The sequence below is a fragment of the Marmota flaviventris genome, chromosome Y (genome assembly GCF_047511675.1).
Source record: "Marmota flaviventris isolate mMarFla1 chromosome Y, mMarFla1.hap1, whole genome shotgun sequence".
Taxonomy (NCBI): Eukaryota; Metazoa; Chordata; class Mammalia; order Rodentia; family Sciuridae; genus Marmota; species Marmota flaviventris.
Window position 1 is genome coordinate 18,109,314 of NC_092519.1, and position 12,500 is coordinate 18,121,813.

General features: G+C 59.4%; 1 protein-coding gene across 4 annotated transcripts; it reads left to right on the plus strand.

Moving 5' to 3' along the window:
- Positions 1-969: 969 nt before the first annotated feature.
- On the plus strand, positions 970-12,204 carry LOC114106887 (granulocyte-macrophage colony-stimulating factor receptor subunit alpha-like). 4 transcript variants are annotated; one of them, XM_027954080.2, is made up of 12 exons: positions 976-1,085; positions 4,227-4,334; positions 4,972-5,114; positions 6,027-6,150; positions 6,231-6,360; positions 6,459-6,640; positions 7,487-7,620; positions 7,742-7,774; positions 8,345-8,480; positions 10,638-10,734; positions 11,483-11,564; positions 11,970-12,204. In XM_027954080.2, coding segments are annotated over exons 1-12 (1,248 nt in total). In that variant the 5' UTR covers positions 976-1,084; the 3' UTR covers positions 12,048-12,204. The 4 variants fall into 4 exon arrangements, with proteins under 4 accessions (XP_027809879.2, XP_071463005.1, XP_027809881.2 ...); XM_071606904.1 differs by lacking the exon at positions 11,483-11,564 and having other exon boundaries at positions 975-1,085; XM_027954078.2 differs by lacking the exons at positions 10,638-10,734; positions 11,483-11,564; positions 11,970-12,204 and adding an exon at positions 10,346-10,631 and having other exon boundaries at positions 970-1,085.
- Positions 12,205-12,500: the final 296 nt, after the last annotated feature.

Genomic DNA, 12,500 nt, shown 5'->3' on the forward strand with positions numbered 1-12,500 from the left:
CTCCCGGCTGGGGACGGCCAGCGAGCCAAGGGGGACCCAGGTTGCTGGAAAGTTCCGTCGTCGACCCCAGAAGGAGAAAATCCAAGGGTAACTGACCACAGGGCACCGGGGACTGCCCAGCTGACCACTGCGCACCCCGGAGGACCTCAGGGGACAGCGCCCTGGATCCGCCCTGGGCTAGGGCAGGGTCACACCCAGTTTGCCACCTGCCTGTCCATCTGGCTCCCAGGTCTTTGTCCCCAAGGAGACCCTGGGCGTGGCCAGGGAGCAGGGACCTGACCGTGATGGACTGTCCATTCCAGATGTCCCTCCACCATGGCGCTCAGGGAAGAGAGCTCCGTGCAGCCCCAGGGCCTGGCCATGAGACTGTCTCTCAGCTGAGTGACCTCAGGGGGCTGCTGTGTGTCACGGTCCCTGGCTCAGGGGACACCGGGCCTCCTGTGACGCCGGCCCTCGGTGGCCACGCTCTCTGCCGTGGGCCTCCCCTGTGCCCAGGAGACTCGGGGGACACTGGGAGTCTGGGGGCGGCTTCTCCTGTCCACCCCGGGGCGTCCACTCCTGACCACGTCCTGGCCCTGAAGCCACCCCTGTCCCTGAGAACAGGAAGCGAGGGACACTTAGGACCGAGGTGGTCATCAGCTGATGGCAAAGCCCCGTCCAGCCCTCGCCTGTCACTTGAAGATGACCAAGGAGGTGACCAGGAGGGGCCAAGTCCCTTCTGACATCGTCCCTTGGTCCATGATCAACTGAGGACAAGAAGCCACTGCCCTGTGTCCCCAGGGCTCAGCAGGGACCTAAGGCAGTGGCCCCCGGGCTGCAGGAGGAGCTGTCACCTGGCGCCTGGCCGTGCCCCTGAGCCCACGGTGCCTGTGGGTGTTCCCAGGGTGACAGTGACAACCAGTGACCGCGCCTGCCCCATCCTGAAATGAGGAACCCAGAGGGGGGGACGGGAGGGACCCAGCCAGAAACGGGAAGCCCTGGGCCCAGGACGTGAGTCGGCGGGTGACGACGTCGGGGGCTCACAGGCTGCAGAGGGAGGTGGCACTTCAAGATGGCGGCCTGAGGCTGGAGCCCGGGACCCACAAGTAAGGACGGAGGCCGGGAGGCAGGGAGGCTGGGAGGCAGGGAGGCCGGGAGGCAGGGAGGCCGGGAGGCAGGGAGGCCGGGAGGCCGGGAGGCAGGGAGGCCGGGAGGCAGGGAGGCCGGGATCCCAGGGTGGCGGGGCGAGGAGGTCCCTTGGCTCCGTGGACTTGCCAACTGCCAAGTCCCCTCTGTGCACTTTGTGGCTGAGGGTCAGCGTGGAGCTGAGGGTGGGCGATGGGGACGGCCGGTGAAGGGACGGGGACGGCCGGGGGTGACCGGGAGGAGTGCCACCGGCGCCTGGGCTCTGCACTCTGAGGTCCGCCTCAGATGAGGAGATGGACCGGGCGGCGCTGGGAGGAGTCATCTGGGGACACCGGCGTGTCTGTCCAGTAAGTCGCCCAAGGCCAGCCTCAGCTGGTCACCTGCGGACCCCGGGAGCCCAGGTCCCAGGGCCCGTGCTGGGTCTTGTCATCTGCTGTGATCCAGGGACCCCATCTGCTCTTGAGCCAGGGCCAGAAGGAGGGACAGTGGGGTGACAGCTGTTGGCACGGGCTTCCTTCTCTGTCCCGCTGGGCTGGACGGGACAGTTGGCGGGCAGCAGGTGCCCCAGTGGGCAGAGGTGCACGCAGGAATGTCCCGATGAAAGGACATGGCCCCGGGTCATGAGAAGCTCTTGCGGCGGCAGCTGAGACGGTTTCGTGGAACCCGATGCCGTCCCCAGAGACTGAGGTCCCCGGGATGTAACCGGGGGTCCTGCCGCCCGTCCACTCAGGGTCACCTGCATCCTATATTCCAGGACAGGGACCAAAGGGGACACACCATGCCCAGCCCACAGCCAGAGTGGCCGCCGGAGGCCGAACATCCTCCGATTCCAGTCCTTCAAGGTCCCACCCAGAAAATCCCCAGAGACAGGGGGAAAGTGGTTTCGGGGTCTCCAGGGCCCGGGAGGGGACCAGGGCGTTAAAGAACAATCGGGGCACAAACGGGACCCGCGAAATAAGGCCACGCAGCCGCCCAGGCGAGGACGGCCCCCCGAACGGATAGGGGGCAAGGTCGCGGGGTCTTCAAGGTCAAGTTCCAGCCGGTTCCTGGTCTTTCTCCGTCTGGACTCGGCGGCGTCATAGAGGAAGGGGAAGCTCCGTGAAAGGGAAGCAGAATGGGGAACCCTGCGGCCGGTGACAAAGTTCCGCCATGTGTCAACGGCTTCTGAGAAGGTGCCCGGCTCCCGGCACCTGCTTAGGCTCCAACCCTGGGGCGATGGCCTCCCCTGCCGCCCAGCCCGGGGGGCGGGCTGCTGGCCGGTCGCCTGCGTCCAGGAGATGGGTTAAGAGAAAACGGAGCAGAAGGTCTGCTGATGTGTCACCCCAGGTGTCCCTGGGACACCCTGGAGGGAAAGCAGCCCCTGTCCAGAGGGACAGAGCCCGGCCATCGACCACCGGCTTCTCTGGGAAGGAGGAGGCCTCCTTAGGAGGCTGGGACAGGGATCTCGCTGAGCTCTGCCTGGGGACCTCACTCAGTCCTTGTCCTGGACGGTGTCCCCAGCTGGGGTGGACACGGCCACCTCCAGAGACGGGTGAATCTGCCAAGGTCCAGGGAGAAGGGGCCTCGGAGTGTGGAGCAGGACGCTGAGCCTCTCCCTTCGTGGAGGACGGGTCGAGAGGGACGGCGTCCCGGGGACAGGTGACCTGCGGGTGTGAGGGGTGGCGGGATGGACGGGCTGGACGCTGGGCAGGTCCCCGGTGAGTGTCCAGCGGGTGAGGACGGGCGGGCCTGGACACTGAGGGTCAGCTGGGCTGCAGGGAGAAGCTGCGTGGACACCGGGGTCAGCAGGGGGAGGGGCAGCGGAGGGACAGAGCTCTCCAAGGGCGTCCAGCAGCTGCACCCTGAGCCAGGCCCGCCTCTGGCCGCCCGGTCCACCTTGCAGTCTGCCCACGAGCCGCCCTGCCACCGGCTGCTCTCCCTCCGCCGTGAGCGTGTGTGCGGCTGACAGTCCCGTCCCCGGGGTCACCCACTTGTTCCCCTTTTCTCTTTCAGTTACTCTTTTCTATATGATGAAACTCAAAAAAAAAAAAAAAAAATGAGAGGGTCACGGGCGTCGGCCGGGGTGTGGGTGCAGGGCTGGGCGCGGACGCTGGGTCAGGCTGGACAGCGGCTCCTGCTGACCCCGGGGGCCCCTCTGCATGGAGGGGCAGGGCTGACGCTTTCCCGTGGTTCGTACCCCGGGTGCTGAGCCACCGGGCCTCGTCCCCAGCCCCTTTTATGTCTTCATTTATTTAAATTTTGAGACAGGGTCTTGCTGAGTGGCTGAGGCTGGCCTCCAATTTGCAATCCTCCTGCCTCAGCCTCCTGAGTCCCCGGGATGACAGGTGCGCCTCACCGTGCCCAGTCGGCACCCGTAGTTTTTATTTAATATTTTATTTGAAAACTGAGTGATTTTATACGTTTTCTCTCTGAAAAATGGGCCGAGTCCTCTCTCTGGATTATTCTGTGAAATAAAATCATATTTTTTTGGTACCAGGGATGGACCTCCTGGACCCTGGACCCCTGAGCCCCGTCCCCAGCCCTATTTTGCATTTGATTTAGGGACAGGGTCTCCCTGAGCTGCTTAGGGCCTCCCTTTGGCTGAGGCTGGCTTTGAACCCTCGATCCTCCGGCCTCGGCCTCCCAGTTTGGATCCCGTAGGATTTCTTTCACTTTGTCTTGTGCGAAGGGGAAAATCCTTTAAAACCTGAAAAATCTAAAGAAAAGCCGGGGTCCTCGGGGCTCCCAGGTCCACCTGGACGTGGAGCCTCGGACCAGACCAGGGCGGCGGAGGGATACCAAGGAGGCAGGAGCCCCACCCAGTGAGCTCGGCCTGACCTTTGCTATTTCTGCTTCCTGGAAAGAGGATGCTGAGGAAAGGAGAAGCCACCCACCCAGGAGGGACACAGAGTACTGTCCCCAGAGACCTCCACGTCCCGACCCCACGTGGGCAGGGGATGATGCTCCCACACACCGTCGGCGATCAGCCGTGACCTGAGTTTTCGCTCTTTCTGTTACTGTGACAGACAACCCGAGGAAAATCAACTTAGCACTAAAAAAACAGAAAAACAAAAAAAATCGAAGTGCAGCACGTTCCTCACCCTGCGGCTTTGTCTCCCCAGTGCTCTGCGCTCCCTCGGGCGGCCCCGAGAGCCTGCTGCTGGCCGTCTGCGTCCTTGTCCTCTCCGCGTTGCCGGGACAGTCCTCCCTCGTGACCCAGGAGCTGACGGGTGAGTGCGGGGACGTGACTGTCCCTTTTCCTTGGGCTCCCGTTTAGGTGTCTGGGCATGCAGCTTCATCTGTCCCCTACCTGCCTTGGTGACCTGGTGACCCCTAGCGGCAGCCCAGTCGCGGGTGCTACAGGGTTTGGAAAGATGGACCGGGAGGACGTCCCCACCTCTGGCCAGTAGGTGGGGCTGGTGGCCTTCGGATCCCCCGCCCGGACCCGGCTGCAAAAGGAGGGGTCAGCGACCCGCGGGGTGGACACCTACCCCTTGGGGACACTTTATCATGAGGCCGGGTCCCCACTTCCGCACCAGAGTGGCTTTTGCAGAACCCGAGGGTGAGGGGGGTCTGTCGAGCTGCGCCTGCGCAACAGGGCACACATCCAGCCAGGGTCAAGGAACAGGACCTGCGTGTCCCAGCCGGTCACTGAGCCGCTGTCCTGCGCTGGCTTCCTTCTGGGGACTTCTCCTGACCTCTGGGGGAGGGCAGGGAGGTCCAGGGCGCGGGGACGCCTGAGGACACGGCAGTGTCCAGGCCTGGGGGACCAGCCCTGGCCGTGGTCACCTGGCAGGCGCAGAGTGTGTGCGCGGGGGCGGGGGGACGTGGGGCAAGGTCACTCTGACTTGTGGGCATCCCCTGCAGATGCGCCATCGCCGTCGCCCACCCCCGGCCTGGACCTGGAGTTTGACCCGCGGACGATGACGCTCCGTTGGAGCTGCCGGGAAAACGCCACCCGCGCCACGTGCCGCCTGAGTCACAGGGAAATGGGGGACATTAAAGTTAATGTGAGGAGGCCACCAGGGGCTCGCGTGGGAGCCTCGTGGGCCCCTGGCTCGGGTGGGCGGTGGTCAGTGGCGCCCCCTGCAGGTGGGCGGTGGTCAGGGGCGCCCCCTGCAGGTGGGTGGTGGTCATGGGCGTCTCCTGCAGGTGGGTGGAGGTTAGCGGCGCCCCCTGCAGGTGGGTAGTGGTCAGGGGCTCCCCCTGCAGGTGGGTGGTGGTCAGGGGACCCCTGCAGGTGGGTGGTGGTCAGGGGGCCCCTGCAGGTGGGTGGTGGTTAGGGGACCCCTGCAGGTGGGTGGTGGCTAGGGGCTCCCCCTGCAGGTGGGTGGTGGTTAGGGGACCCCTGCAGGTTGGAGGTGGTCAGGGGCTCCCCTGCAGGTGGGTGGTGGTCAGGGGACCCCTGCAGGTGGGTGGTGGTCAGGGGGCCCCCTGCAGGTGGGAGGTGGTCACGGGCGCCCCCTGCAGGTGGGTAGTGGTCAGGGGCGCCCCTGCAGGTGGGTGGTGGCTAGGGGCGCCCCCTGCAGGTGGGTAGTGGTCAGGGGGCCCCCTGCAGGTGGGAGGTGGTTAGCGGCTCCCCCTGCAGGTGGGTGGTGGTTAGGGGACCCCTGCAGGTGGGTGGTGATTAGGGGGCCCCCTGCAGGTGGGTGGTGGTCAGGGGCGCCCCCTGCAGGTGGGAGATGGTCAGGGGCATCCCCTGCAGGTGGGTGGTGGTTAGGGGGCCCCCTGCAGCCCAGAACCCCGGCTTCTTGGTGGACCTAATCCTGAGCAAGGAACCGAGGGGTGGGCTTTGAGGGAAGACCCAGCGGACCTCCTGTCCGGGTTCCCCAGGAGGAGGCAGAGGGGCGTCCCGGGTGCAGGGAGGGGCGGGCCCCAGGGAGGCCCCACGACAGGGGACTTCAGTTGCCACCTTCGGTTAGGCGGAGGCCGAGTCCTGCCAGTGCACCTTTACCAGGGTCGCCCTGCACGGAGGCGCCACGCTGAAGGTCAGCACCACCGTGGACGGGGCCCCGGTGCAGGAGGAGCTGCCCTTCAGCAACCCAGGTGGGCAGACCGCGTGGGGACCCCCCTGTCCCCCATGCCGCCACCCTGGAGAGAAAATGACGCCGAGCCCCTCTTCCCAGGTGCACAGGGCACCGCCGCCCGGAACTTCTCGTGCGCCATCTACAGCGCAGCCTTCCTGAACTGCACCTGGGCCCCGGGCCCTGCGGCCCCCAGCGACGTCCAGTATTCTCTGTACATGCGACAGTTGAAGTAAGCACCGATGTCGTCTGCGGGATCGTGGCGGGACGCCAGGACGGCAGGGAAAAAAATGCCAATTTCTTTTTTCTTTCTTTCTTTTCTTTCTTGAGAGCTAACAGTGAAAGTAATGAAACCGAATGTCCCCATTACATACCAGACTCGGGGACCCACAGGGGCTGCCACCTGCGAGACATCTCCAAGTTGAAGTACAGAACTTTCTTCCTGGTGAACGGGACCAGCCGGGGGACGGAGATCCAGTTCTTTGATTTGATTCTGTCGACAAGGGAGATGGGTGAGGGCAGAGCCTGGGGTCGGTCTGGCCGTGGGGTGGCTTAGAAATCTAGAGAAATGTGGAGGCAAAGTTGTCACCAGATTGGGGTCCCTTCCTCTGCCAGAAGGAGGCCTCCACGAAGCCCTTGGGGCTCTTGAGTTGATGTCCCCAGAAAGGAACTGAGGCTACTTGGATCCAGGATAGGGAGGGAGAAATTGTTCTCACGTTCATCCTTGAGGGTCATCCAAGCCTGACTTTTTTTTCCCCCCCCAGATTTTGTATTGGTGAATTAGAGTGGCACCTGTAGGTGGGATTAACTGCTACATATTCATACATGCACATGACACAATGACAAAATTTGGCCAATGTCCCTCCGCGGCACTTGCTCGACCCACTCCTCCCCCCACTGTGGACGTCCCTTTGATTTTTAAGGAGATTCCTTCTTTCGAACCTAATTGGGAAATGTCCGTCACCTTCACATGCTTCCTGTTCATATCTGAAAAATAGGCTCAGATGCCACCAAAGGCCACCATATGCCTCCTTCTCTAACCATGGGGGAGACTGGACACCTTCCCACAGATGGCAAGTGGTCATCTGTCTACCTTAAACCTCACCCTGACCCTCACTCCAATCCTAACCTAACTTTACGCCCGAACCCCAACCCTGACCCTGACCCTGACTCCCGCAGCCACCTTACTGGCCCCTGGGGATGAGCTCGGAGCCCCCGGGGGTCCTCAGGACCATCCCCCAGAGCTCCAGGTGTTGACCATCGGTGGTGGGCAGGCGGCGCTCGGCCTCCCCTCCCTGGCGGGGAGGTGACAGGGGCGCAGCTCACTCAGGTACCGAGGTGCCCGACTGTCCCCACAGAGCAGATCAGTCCCCCGGACAACATCAGCGTCCAGTGCAACGCGTCTCACTGCGTCCTCCAGTGGAACCAGCCCAGGACCAAGACCTACCTGACCTACCTGGACTTCCAGTATCAGCTGGGCATCCGGACACAGGTCAGCGCCCACGGGATATGACGTGGGCGGGGACCCCCGAGTCCACCCAGATACGAGGAGGACAGTCAGCCTCTGTGAAAGCCCTTGAAAGTGTCCAACCTTCCACCTTCCTCTGTCCTAGAACACCGAAAGAGCCCGCGGTGACAATTCAGTGGTGAGTTGGACGTCTGCTGTCGTCGGCCAACTGGACCCTTTCTAAGAGCCAGCGTCCCCAGCGGTGGCCAGGATGGGTGGGATTCTGTGCCCAGATGTGTGCCGAGAGCCCTCGAGTCCCCCGAGGGGACAGCACTCCCTGTAGCTCCCTCCAAAACACCTGGAAAGGTAGATCCCTCAAGTCCTTCTGTTCCGCATTTTCCAATCCTCAGCACCACTGTGACCCCAGAGTCCTCTTCGGTGGTACCGACGTCCACTGTGGACCTGTCTGCCTCTGGGCTAGCTCCTTTGAGTCACTTCCCTGTCCATATTTAGAGGAAGGGAATCCATCCAGCTGTCCTTATTTGGGGGGGGACCAATAATGGGTTGAATCTGCCCAAGGGGGACCCACAGATTCTGAGCGCTTTATTTCTCAATATGCTCCTCACGTGGGGGCGCCGTGGTCTGGAATCCGGAGCGGAGTCCCCCCTCCTTCTGCAGTGTCCACGTCTGATGGACAGAGTGCGCTTGGAACCCCCCTTCTTTCCACGAGGCCGACGGCCCCAGCTCTAACTCTGTGCCCTCTCCAAAGATCAACGTCTCTGGGGAAGTGCACAACGTGTGCCACCTGCCCAGCCCGGAGCCCAGAGGCCCTCACAGCCTGAGGATCAGAGCCGCGGACTCCCGCGGAGGACCCTGGGGTCACTGGAGCCGCCCCGTGGAGTTCGGTGAGCCCCGGGGGGCAGGGCGCTGCGTGCACGGGAGACCCCCGGGTGACCTCTGCCTGCTCCTAGGAGGTCCCTGGACCTGGCACAGACTCAGGGTGTCCACTCACAGCTCCCTCCGCGACCCAAGAGGGGACTACGTAAGCCCCTCCGGCAGCCCAAGCCCTGCACCCGCCAGGATGCATCCGCGGGTCCCCCTCGGGGAAGTCACTCAGTCACCGCTGCGGGTCCCCAGGCAGGGGGAAGGGTCTTGGGACTGGAGGAGCGAATGGGTGGCATGTGCGAGGCCGTGGGTTCCAGGTCCAGGGCTGCGACAGAAAACAGAAAAACAATCAGCTGGACGCAGCGGCCCACCCCGGGCATCCCAGTGGCTCGGGAGGCTGAGGCTGGAGGATCGCGAGTCGGAGGCCAGCCTCTGTAACTGAGTGAGGCCCTGAGCAACCTGGCAAGACCCTGTCCCTAAATCAAACCGACAGACAGGGAGGGGACAGGGCTCAGGGCTCGGGATAAGGGGCCCGGGGCTCAAGTGCTGGTTAGGAAAAAAAGATGTGACCACCCGCCTCCAGATATTGTCAGATATTAAAACATGTCACAGGGACGGTCGGTACCGCACTCGCCCCCCGTGGGTCCCAGCCAGAGCATAAATAGTAATAATCACGACTACTGATAATAATAATCAATAGTAATAATAATAATTATATTACATGAATCATAATCAATAATAATGATTATTATATTATACGAATTATAATCAACGATGATCAATAATTATCATATGAATAATCAACGATAATAATGTTATCATATTATATGAATCATAATGAACTATAATGATTAATGATTATTATATGAATTATCAACAATGGTTAATAATAATTATTATTATATGAATGATAATCAACAATGATCAATAAGTATTATTATATGAATGATAATCAGCAACAATAACTAATGATAATTATTATACTATATGAATAATCAACAAAAATAGTAAAAGTCATTGTATTGTATGAATAATCAACAGTAATTAATAATAATTTTTATTATATTATATGCATAATAATCAATGAGAATTAATAATAATCATTATGCTATATGAGTAATCAAAAATAATTAATAATAATAATTATATGAATAATCAACAATAATGATCAATAACTATTCTATTATGTGAATAATAATCCATAATAATTAATAATTATCATTATATTATAGAAATCACAATTAACAAAAATGATTAATAATAATCATGATTATATGAATGATGATCAACAATAATAATTAATAACAATTATTATATGAATAATAATCAACAATAATAATTATTAGTATATGAATAGTAATCAACAATGATTATTATTATTAGTATATGAATATAATCAACTATAATAATTAATGATAATGATGATTATTATATGAATAATGATCAACAATAATAACAATCATATTATATGAATAACCAACAATATTAATAATAATCATTATGTTACATGAATAATAATCAACAATAATAATCAATAAAACTATTCTATTATATGAATAATAATAATTAATAATCATCATTATACTACATGAATAATAATCAACAACAATAATAAATAATAATTACTATATGAATAATCAACAACAACGATTAATAATAATTATCACATGAATGATCAACAATAATCATTAATAATTATCATATATGAATAATGATCCACAGTACTAATTAGTAATTATCGTATATGAATAATGATCCACAGTACTAATTAGTAATTATCATATATGAATAATCATCAGTGCTAATTAATAATAATTACATCACATGAATAATCATCAGCAGCACTAATTAGTAATCATCATGTCATATGAATAATGGTCAGCAGCACTAGTCGTGGTCGTCGTCCCCCTACGTGGACATACACTAACGAGGACACACTATCGACTCACCTTGTGCACAAGGGTCCACTTACCCACCTGCTCGCGTCCCGGTCACTCCGCTGGACGGTCCCCCTGGTGGCCGGGCTCGGGGAGGAAGGTCCCGCTCCGCAGACCCCAGGCCACCTGGGGACAGGTGGGGACCTCTGTCCTGGGTCCCCTCCCGCCCTGGGTGACCAGCCAGGCCCGAGGGCGCCTCTGGGCACCGCCGTGACGGACAGCCGGGCCGTGTCCCCGCAGGCTCCCGGGGACAGGAGGGCGGCCTCCTGCACGTCTACCTGCTGGTGGTCCTGGGGACCCTCGTCTGCGCCCTGGTCCTCGGCTTCCTGCTCAACAGGTAACCGCTGAGGGGCAGGGGACCCGGGAGGGCAGGGATGGCTCAGAGCTGGCCTGTCCTCGGAGGGGACAGAGCCTGGTGCCAAGCTGCAGGGAGTCTCGTGCCTGGACGTGGGGGACCGGAGGAGGACAGGGCGCTGGAAACCACGTGACCAGAGAACGGGCACAGACGGGCGCTGCTGAGGGGCTCAGGGCTGGGCAGGGGACCCCGCGGTAGGGGCCCTGGGCCTGGACAGGGGACCCCGCAGACGCACTCTGCTGCTGATGGGCAGCTTGGGCTCCGCCTCCTTCTTCAGGTCTCCGATTGGGGGCCTCCTGCACCCCAGACCTCCGGAGGTCAGGCCCCTCCCCGCAGTCGGGTCCACCCGGGGTGGACATGGTCAGCTGGGGGAGCGTGGCAGATGAGGTTTCAGGACCCACCTGGGTCTCAGGCGCTTCCCAGACGCCCCTGAAGGAAGCAGAAAGGAACAGAGGCACGAGTGGTGGGGTGCAGGCACGGTGCGCTCCAGGCGCCCGGGCTGGTGGCCCGTCACTCCAGTCTCTGCCTCCGTCTCTGCGTGGCTTCTCCTCGGGTCTGTGTGACACTGTGTACTTCTGTGTCCCCAATGGTCCTGATTTCCTCCACTCTGTCCCCCTGTGGTTCCTGCTCTGGAGAGGTGGACCGAGGAGCCAGCAACAGGCGTCCTGATGGCCCGTGGGGAAAGCCGTGTGTCCCCGTCACCTCTCCCCCTTCCTCTCTGTGTCCCCAGGTCCCACGGGCTGCGCAGACTCTTCCCCCCGATCCCTCAGGTCAAAGACAAAGTGACCCCAAACGATCAAGTGGACCACCAGGTGCCTGCGAGGGGCAGAGGGTCCCCCCGGGAGGGAACGCAGGGGGACAGGTAGCCCGGGACGCTCTGTCCCCTCCCACGGGGCCACGGGGATGGCACGGAGGTGGCTGGAATTCTGGGTCGGGGAAATGGGAGCAGGAGAGGGAGGCAGGGACGGAGACACAGAGTGACAGGGAGGGGGACACTCTCCAGCCCACCTCTGATCCAAGCCGCTTGTGGCCCCGGGGCCTTTGCACGTGACTTTGGTTCACTGGATTCCCCCATTCGTACGCTCGTCCCTCGGTGACCCTCACGTGTCCACCACGAGGTCCTACTGAAGCATCGCAGAGCCTCACCAGAGGACAAAGTGTCCCTCCCCGGGGGCTCGTGGACATCGGACGCTGACCGCCCTCCTTCTTTACCTCAGATGGACTGGGCACACGTGGCCACAGGAGCCGGCAAAGACGACCTCGAAGACGTCCTGACGGTGCAAGAAGTGAACTGAGCCGCAGGTGGGCACGGGGGGGACCCGTCCACCCCCAGAGATGTCCGCAAGTTCTCCCTCCCGTCCTCCGTCGCCCGCGTACTGACCCTCGCTCGAGAAGTTTTCTATTTTTTTACTTTTTTTGGAAGAAAAAGATATTTTTCTGATATTTTGCAAAGATGTCCTACGAGTCCATCACTGGGTCCCCTCGGGAGTGACCACAGGGGGCGCTATCGGCGTCCCCCGGGAGCACCTGACCCCTCCTTCAAGTCCCCAGGAGAGGGACCTCGCTGTGGGTGGCCCTGGGGCTGGGGGGCTCCACCTCTGCAGGTGGACCGGGCGGCCAGAGGCTGGCCTGGTCAGGGTGCAGCTGCTGGACGCCCTTGGACTCGGGCGCCGGGTGCTCTGTCCCTCCCTCCTCCGTCCACGTCACCCTGCTCCGCTGCCCCTCCCCCTGCTGACCCCGGTGTCCAG